Consider the following 9,117-nt stretch of genomic DNA (forward strand, 5'->3'; position numbering starts at 1 on the left):
TCTATTTCGCGGAAGCGCTGCGATCGAAAATTCGAAAATTGAATTGGCGAATAAATGTCAAAATAAGCGAGATTATATATCTCGAAAATATACTTTTCTTAAGTCTTACATTGAAGTTTTCAACAAAGGTAAAAAAAGAAAATTAAATTTATTAGAATGGCAAGCCGGAAAGAATAAAAGGGTTAGAGAGGCTGTAGTATTAGGTCCAGAACCGGTAATATCAAAATATGTTATTCAAAAATAATAAAATAAATAAATGAGTGATAAATAATTATCATAAATTTTCTTTCTTTGTTTATTTTAATGAGAAGACGAGAAATTTTTTTGTATTTATTTTTTACAATATGTGTTGGACTAAGTTTTTAAATGATCTAACATAATTATTTTCATTTTTATTCATTGAAATTTACCCAATTCAATTTTCAAATTTTTGTCGATACTCTTAGGCGAATGCAATTTTCTATTCTTATCCTTCAAATATTCTAAATTATATATAGATATGTACACTTACGAGGTTAATTGACATAGATGCGAAGTAAATGAAAGTAAATAACCACGATGGAATAATAAGGAGACCTAACTCCGTTACCCTACTTGGGAATAGAAACATTCCGTAAGTGATACGCACATTGCAGAAAGATCTTAGATTTGAGTGCGCAGGTGCGCAGTTGTCCTCTTCCTATACATGGAAAAGTGCGCGAGTGAGAAAGTTTATCAAATTGACGTACGTTGAGAGGTTGTGGACGAAGTTACACGCCGAAGAAGGCAAATATACTATTTGTAGGTTCGATTTGATTGATTTAATCTCGGAGATAGAGAGATTTGGATCCTTTTAAGAGTGATGCGACGATAATATACTTATGTACTAATATACAATTTTCGAGTTGAATTAAAAAATGTTGTCTTTTTTGGCGTATCTCATTCCATTTACGATAAAGGTTGTATTAATTCCAATTTTAAACATTAAAAAAATTAGATATCTGAAATCATCGAAACCCGTAGATTCCGAATTATTATGTTTTAGTTAGACTGTTAACTATGAAATTAAAAAAATCTTTTTCTAAATTTCAATCCGAAAGCTTAACAAAGGACCCTCTGCTTGTTATTTATGATAAGAATTTATGATAACATTTAAACGAGCGACCTGGACCTTTAAAGTTTAAATATATCTACCTGAGTGCCTGTGAAGAATTTCTCGAGAGCTTCTCAGAGCCATGAGAATCTTTAGCCTATTTATCATATTACAAATTTAAGAAGTACTTACATATACGTTTCCTTCTCAAAATCTGTTCACACATTTTCCAAACAAGTACCGAAAATACTGTTTATATATTTATTTTGTGTATCTTTCGTATGATGATCAACAAAAGAACACGACCTCTAACTTACGTCAATTTGACAAACTTTCTCACTCGCACACTTTTCCATGTATAGGAAGAGGACAACTGCGCACCTGCGCACTCAAATCCAAGATCTTCCTGTAATGTGCGTATCACTTACGGTAATGTTTCTATTGCCAGTTACAGATGGCTTCCCACTGGCAGTTGGGTCTCCTTATTATTCCTTCGTGTAAAGAACCTCGACTATTTTGACAATTCATTCCGAATTCAATTGTTTAATTTTCGATCATAGAGTTTCCGCGGAATAGAGAAACAGAAGAAAATCTCATATGCATAGAAGTCCATGCATACAAAATATCTGTTGATGGAACGTTATTTCAGCCGAGGCTTCGAATAATGAACGCGTGTTTTTTTTTATTTTTGCTAAATCCGCTTTCTAGGGTCAGAAACCACCCCTACCAAACCATAAGCAGACTAACATACTTATACCTGGGATCAGCGAGATTAATCGCTCGTTCTTCTTAAAATAATTGAATTCCACACCATAATCTAACCCGCCTAATCATCTACCCCTTAACCAACGTAACCCATCCAAATACCCGCCCCTAACCTACCTAACCTCGGGAAAGCACCCCAATCAAACCACAAGCAGGCTAACCTACCAACCCTGGGAATAGCAGGTTGTTTACGGTTTGGTGGGGGTGGTTTCGACCCCTATAAAGCGGATTCTGCAAAAATAGAAAAACACGGGTTCAATATTTTTTAGTGTTTTATTGATGTACAAAGTTTGGTTCTAATCGGCGAGTGACACTTGTGTCTCCGTAGGAGATTATTGTCCCATTTAAAATTGGGTTAAAATCCATGTTTGTAATTTTTGTAGAAAGGGAGTGCGTATGCCCGTCTGTACCTTAAAAGACCTTTCCGTTCTTTGGATTTTTTAATTAAAAAAAATAAAAGTTGAAGAGTCTGCACTCTAAACCTGTTAACTGAAATTTTTGCAAAATTGATTTTTTTGTATTTTCTGCAACCTTTTTTGTATGAAGTTATTAGCCCGCACGCGAAACGGCAAAAGCTAAACCTGTTAACTGCTTATAGTAAATTATGGGAAATCGGTGCTTTTTATCACAACGGCTCAGTTTACTCGTAGAGTAGGCTAGTCAGACATATTTCAGTGTGTGTTCAGATAAGTATATGTGCGTGTCGAAAGTTTTTTGTGGCTACTTTCACGTCATCTTCGATGTTGTCGTCTACAGATCGCTGTAAAGGCGAAGGTAAGCGATGCGTCTCGATTAGTAACACTCAGAAAATTTTTGCAATAAACTATTTTTAATTTTTGCAAGCACATCTGTGTTGGGCTTACGATTCCAAACATTTTTATATAATGAAATTTCCCGCAGTCTAAAAAACAACACAGAAACATGTGAGTCCGGGAAAACAATAGAAAACCAGCGTTAGAGAAACGGCAGATAACATGTTTAAATTACTGGTCCCCTTGTAGATAACATATAAATAGCTTTCAATTGTCATGTAACGTTCAATTTCGATTTAAATTTTTATAAAACTCAAGTGTAAAATGTATTATTTTCCTACAGTAAATACACACAAAATATTTTCAAATTAAAAAAAATTTTGATTGCAAAAATAACGACGATTTCCCTTTGCCCTGTACCATTTCTGAAATGTCATTGGTATTCAAATTCTGATTACTTCCATCGCATAGAAAGTTAACGTGGATGAACATTGTGGATAATTGCTTTGGACTAGCGAAAGCGTCCAGTCTTCCAAGAAGCCAACAAATTCATTAAAAAATCGTCGACGCAAAATCACGAGATATCTTCTAAATTGTTTTGATATGGTTCGTTATGAACCGATATGTACCTACGACCCACGTTCAATCATTAGATTCGATCAATACAATGGACTGCCGGATTTGTCTATTTCTTAATTTAACAACCGCATTTTTACCGGAAGAAAACGTTGTATTTAAGCCCAGCGGGTAAAAAGGCGAAATTATCGCAAATGCTTCAATTTAAGTTTTACAGCTTTCAGATTTCATAGTGTAAACAGATACGGCATTTCTTTCCATATTTTAATTTTTTGTATTACGGAATTGTTTGCCGTATTTTAAGTTTGTGGTCCGGTATCTGGCCACAGAAGAATGATTGGTCACCTTTCGAATCACTTTTCCAAACTTCCCTTTAAAAAAAAGCGAGTGTGCGTAACTGATCACAGAAGAGCGATCTATCATAACTCAAACCCCTTTTCCAAGTCTCCCTTCATAGAATACGTGTGTTAGTGATTGGTCATGGAAGAGTGATTTGTCACAACTGGATCCCCTTTTCCAAAACTCCCTTTAAAAAAAAACGAGTGTTAGTCACTGGTCACAGAAGAGAGAGCTTTCACAACTCAAACCCCTTGTCAAAGTCTCCCTTTAAAAAATAAGCGTGTTAGTGACTGGTCACAGAAGAGTGATCGGCCACAACTCAAACCCTTTTTCAAAGTATTCTGTAGTATCCCAAATAAAAATGCTTCGCCTTGAGTTCGACTTGAATTGCCCCCAATCAAGACATGCTGAAGTCGACAAGTTAGACTTGAGCTTGTCTCAGTTCTTAGACGAAGCCAGACTTCAATTTATGACTTTGAGACAAGTTTATATGTCTTCAAGACATAAATTTATCTCTTGAGTCGTATTTTTATCACTCCTACACGTGCGGTTTATAACTTCGAGCGTATACCTGCTCTAACCAAAAGGTTATTTCTAACAGTCATAAAAGCTAATCTTTGTTAATGGTTAAACAATCTTGTATATTTTTATACAATATATATATATATATATAAATTAAATCATCTTATTTACGGATTGTTATTTGTATTATACTTGTTTGACGATGATACCGAAAATGTTGTTTGTTTTTACGTATTTCTAGCGGCTTGGGAGATCCATCTAGAAAGTTACAATTTTTATTTTTTCTGAATTTTTAAATTAAAAATAACTAATTTAATCATTAAAAATTTTTCATTTATTAATTTTAATCTCATTTATGAGCCAAAAAAAGTTTGATAATGTCAGTTAGGACAAGACTCGTCTTTAGTCAAGTAAACGTCATCTTAGCTAAGACAAGGCTCGACTTAAGACAAGTAAACGCCGTCTTACCAGCCGTGGCCATAAAATTAAGATGAAGGCCTATGTCTCGACTCAGTTTTGAGACGCAGACATACATCGATGTCTTGCAGACGAATTCAAGGCATAACCAAGTCGAACTCAAGTCGAAGCATTTTTACTCGGGACGGCATTTTTTGCCGTATTTTAATTTTGTGGTCTGGTATCTGGACACAGAAGAATGGTTAGTCAAATCTGGAATCCCTTTTACAAATCTCCCTTAAGAAAAAAACGAGTGTTAGTGACTGAACGCAGAAGAGTGGTCTGTCACAACTCAAACCCCTTTTGCCTATTCATCGTAACAGCTGGACGAATAGTAGACACTTTGTAATTTTTTTTTAATCTACATAATATACTCAGTTAAATTATTTTAAAATGGATTTTAAGATTAAAATCATGTACGAAAATATCTGATTCTATGGACTATTTGATCGTGAGAAAGTTTTCAGTGGCTCTCAAGAATCTTGGAATAATTTTTTAAGCTTTTCAATTTTTAATGAGTTTCTCGAAGAAATATCTGCCCTTAGATAAAGTCGAATTCAAAATTCACAAAAAATCTAAGAATTAAGTTATCAGGGGAAAAAAATAAAAAATTTCCGTGGTAGGTGTTTTCTTATTTATAAATTATTTTTTCGGTTCGCCCTAGCACTTAATTACTCCATTAATTTAGATTACATAACACGTAATGTGATAAACCAGCTAAAACTCGTTTATGTAACGGGAACGAGAACTAAAGCTAAGTTGGAAAATTGAAAATACTCTTTGCTTTCTTCTTTCTGTGTTCCTATTTAACTTACACTATCTTTTTCCAAACAAGTGAAAATTTCACAATAGGCAGATGTGCAATTAATTGTTTCCTAGAATAATCACATAGGTAAAAAGTAATTAGATCAACAGATTCAATCACGAGTACAGCGATACGAATTTTTTCACAATTAAATTGTCGAAACAATAGTTTGCAGTTTTTATAGATTTGTAAATATTCAAATATATTTAAGGAAGCGTCTACATGTAATGAAATCTTCAACCATTTGTGCTGAAATTTAAGTACACGTAGCCACGGCCTGTATTTAATATGAAATAAAAGTGAAAATTAACACTGGATTCTTTTTTTTTCAGTCAGAGGTAGAATGCGAGAGCATCGATGGTTCTAAAAAATGGCAAGGGACCGGCTAGGATCAGAATATTCTGAAAATATGAGTGAGGCGACGACTTGCAGCTGTATGACGAGTTCCGTTGATAAGGTAAATTTTATTTTTATTTTATTCCATAGGTTTTTGTAGAACAGATTCCAGTACCAAATATTTTAAGCAATAAACATAGTCAAAAAATAATATAAAAGATTTGAAAACTATTTATTTTTTATTTCACAGCATCTTTAAACAGTTTTATGAAGAATTCGAATCCATGTAAAAGATAATTAGAAGATGTAGAAACGTTAAAAGACTGCAAAATAATCGGCAGTTTAGAAATATTAAAAAAAAATGGTGAGCAAAATCTAGACTTTTAAAATCAACAAAATAGACAAATTTTCTAAGCATTCCTGAAAAGATTTGAATGATTTTATTAATTAAAAAAAATTAATTTTGAAAGATTTCAAAAATTTCAAAAGATTTCTTACAATGCTCCAAAAAATCTACAAGACTTGCAAATAATTGTCTTGATTTGAATTTTTTTTTCTACATTTTAGGCATAATTAGAGAATAAACATGTTTTAAATATCTTCTTTTTCGGTGGAAATTCCATCTTTTTTGTTGAAAATTCAACTGTGATGGTGGAAAATTGATGTATTTTGGAAGTTTGTTTCAACTATTCTGTTGAGAGTTCGTATTTTTTTAGTTCAGTTGTTTTTCATTTAAGGGCATGTGATACTTACAGTTTCCCCGGCTTTTTTCCACAAAAATGAAAAGTTTTTAAAACTGAATTTGGAGATGCTATAAAATATCACAACGGACGTCCCCGGACTCTTTGTTGAGGGATGATAACAAAAAAAATTATTGTGCTAAATAAAAATTTTATGCATATGCATTATTTTGAGGTTATGTCATTTTTCATATCAGCCTTTCCGATAATCTGAAAGTTATTTATGAAATAAACTTTTTTGATCGCCTGCAAAGAAGGTTAGTTCCGGGAGATTAGTTACTATGTTTATTTGTAAGTCCTAAGTTTTCGGCCAAAAATATTGTGTAGTTTGGAAGTAAAGCTCGGATGAATTGTAATACACATAACCTCGAAATATACACGCACGTTGTTAGCAATATAAAAAAATTTTGATAAAAAAACACAAACAAAGTGTGTGGGGACGTCCGTTAGCATGTTCGCAATCATTTCCCAAATTTTAAAAGCAAAATATTTCTTATCCTCGGAAAAAAGCCGGGGGAATCTAACACTGAAAAAATCGATACTATTTCCTAAGCGCTATGCAAATCAATCACATTTTGCTAAATTACAACTTTTATTAATTAACCTACAAAAAAAGTGTGTGGGGACGTCCGTTAGCATGTTCGCTATCATTTCCCAAATTTTTAAGACAAAATATTTATTATTCTAGAAAAAAAGTCGGGGCAACCTAAAACTGGTAAAATCGATAATTTTCTAAATATCACATGCCCTTAAAATAAATACTTTTTTGATTCAAATATGAACTATTACATTCTTTGATGAGAATTCATCTTTTCATAATGAAAATTCAACAGTTTAATTGAAAATCAATCCATTTTTTATGAGAAATCAATTTAAAATAAAAATATTTTTCAGCCTAAATATCAAAAATTAAATTTATCTTTCAGAATTAACCTTTTCGGTTGAAAATTCAACTTCTTGGTTGACATTAGTTGAAATAGTTACTTTGTTGAAAATTGACTTTTTTGCTTGAAGAATTATATATATATACCTCGCATATAATGCCCGCGGCGCGGCGTCAATTCTCGGAAACACTAAATCCGAAATCAATGAATCCAGATTCAGCTGTAATTGTTTAAAATTTGAACTAATTCGTTAAACATTTTTTTTTGAAGATTCATCATTTTTGTTTCAAATTCATCTCTTTGGTTGAAAATTCAACTATTTGGTTTAAAATTAAGATTTTTATTGAAAATTCATGTTTTACAGTTAAAAAAATGTAACTTTTTTGTTGAAAAACCGTATCTTTTGAAGGAATTCAAATGCTTTTAATAAAAAGTTAATATATATTTTTACCGAAATACCAGTTATTAAATTTTTTTATCTACATCTCGTAGAGCTAATCTTTGTGGTTGACGAATCGTCTTTTTGGTTAAAAATCAATCCATTTTAGTTAAGAATTTAACTTTTTTATTAAAAATTCGTCTTCCTTTAACGAATTCAAATGTTTTCGATTTATAATAAAAATATTTTTTTGATTAAAATGTCAACAAAGGTGAAGACCCCGGTAAGTGACACGCGAATAGTGAGTGACACACTGAATTAATTAATTTATTTATTAAAAAGTTATTTGTGATACAATGCTTTGAAAATTATGTCCCGAACATATTTATAGGTCAGTCACACCGCCCCCCCCCTTCCACTCTAAATTTTTTGGTTTTCTTCAGGCCACTGAATTGCGCCCCAAATGCTCTCAACTAAGTCACCGAAAAAAATTTTGCACCACAAAACTGTAGGAGTTATATCAGGTGTTACGCGAACATAGATTCATTCATCTTCAAATACACTCATATGCGCCATATATTTTTTTTGTAAATCTTGAAAATTGCCCAAGATATGGAGGTAACAACATTTTACGAATGATGTCCAACAAAATAAAAAGTTTTCAATCCGCATTGATAAAGTGACTTTCCTATGGGGTTTCAAATGCGCGCATATGCGCTACTTTCGAAATTAACAAAAAAACATAACCAAACCCCCCATTACCACTTGCTACCAATCCAACAACCGATGATATCTCCAAATAATCTAAATTGCAGTATAAAAATTTATAAAAATCTCTTCGTATAGGATTTCAAATGCCCTCATATGCGACACTTTCGAAATTTACTAAAAACCATAAGCAACACCCTCGTTACCACTTGTTACCGATCCACTATCCAACGATATCTCCAAATAAATAATAAAAATATTTGAAATCATATACGAAAAGCCCATCGCAAAATTGTATAGTGCAATTTAGGTTATTTTGAGATATCTACGGCCGATGGATTGGTAACAATTAATAATGAGGGGGTTGATTATGCTGTTTTGTTTATTTTGAAAGTGGCGCATATGAGCGCATTTGATATCCTATTCGAAGAAATCTTTATAAATTTTTATATTTCAATCTAGGTTATTTGGATATATCAACCTGTAGTGGATCGGTAGTAAGTGGTAATGAGGGAATTGATTATGGTTTTTTATTAATTTTAAAAGTGGCAAATACTAGCGTATTCGAAACCTCACAGGAAAGTCACTTTATCAATGCGGATTCAAAACTTTTTGTTTTGTTGGTCATCATTCGTAAGATTTTGTTACCTCCATATCTTGGGCAATTTTTAAGATTTTGAATCAAATTTTATGGCGCATATGAGCGCATTCGAAGACGAATGAATCCATGCCCGCAACTTTATATTGCACATCACTGTTAAAGATGGAACACTTGCGTTACAC

The 9,117-nt window shown here is 32.5% G+C and overlaps 1 protein-coding gene across 3 annotated transcripts in view; it reads left to right on the forward strand.

The window, feature by feature from the left end:
- Positions 1–9,117, forward strand: part of LOC117180298 (uncharacterized protein DDB_G0284459) — a 107,441-nt gene that overhangs the window by 21,447 nt on the left and 76,877 nt on the right. For all 3 annotated transcript variants that reach the window (XM_033372715.1, XM_033372716.1, XM_033372717.1), the window contains exon 2: positions 5,620–5,744. In XM_033372715.1, coding sequence (XP_033228606.1) covers positions 5,658–5,744 — 87 coding nt within the window. In that variant the 5' untranslated portion in view covers positions 5,620–5,657. The remainder of the gene's footprint in view (positions 1–5,619; positions 5,745–9,117) is intronic.

The sequence above is a fragment of the Belonocnema kinseyi genome, chromosome 9 (genome assembly GCF_010883055.1).
Source record: "Belonocnema kinseyi isolate 2016_QV_RU_SX_M_011 chromosome 9, B_treatae_v1, whole genome shotgun sequence".
Lineage (NCBI taxonomy): Eukaryota > Metazoa > Arthropoda > Insecta > Hymenoptera > Cynipidae > Belonocnema > Belonocnema kinseyi.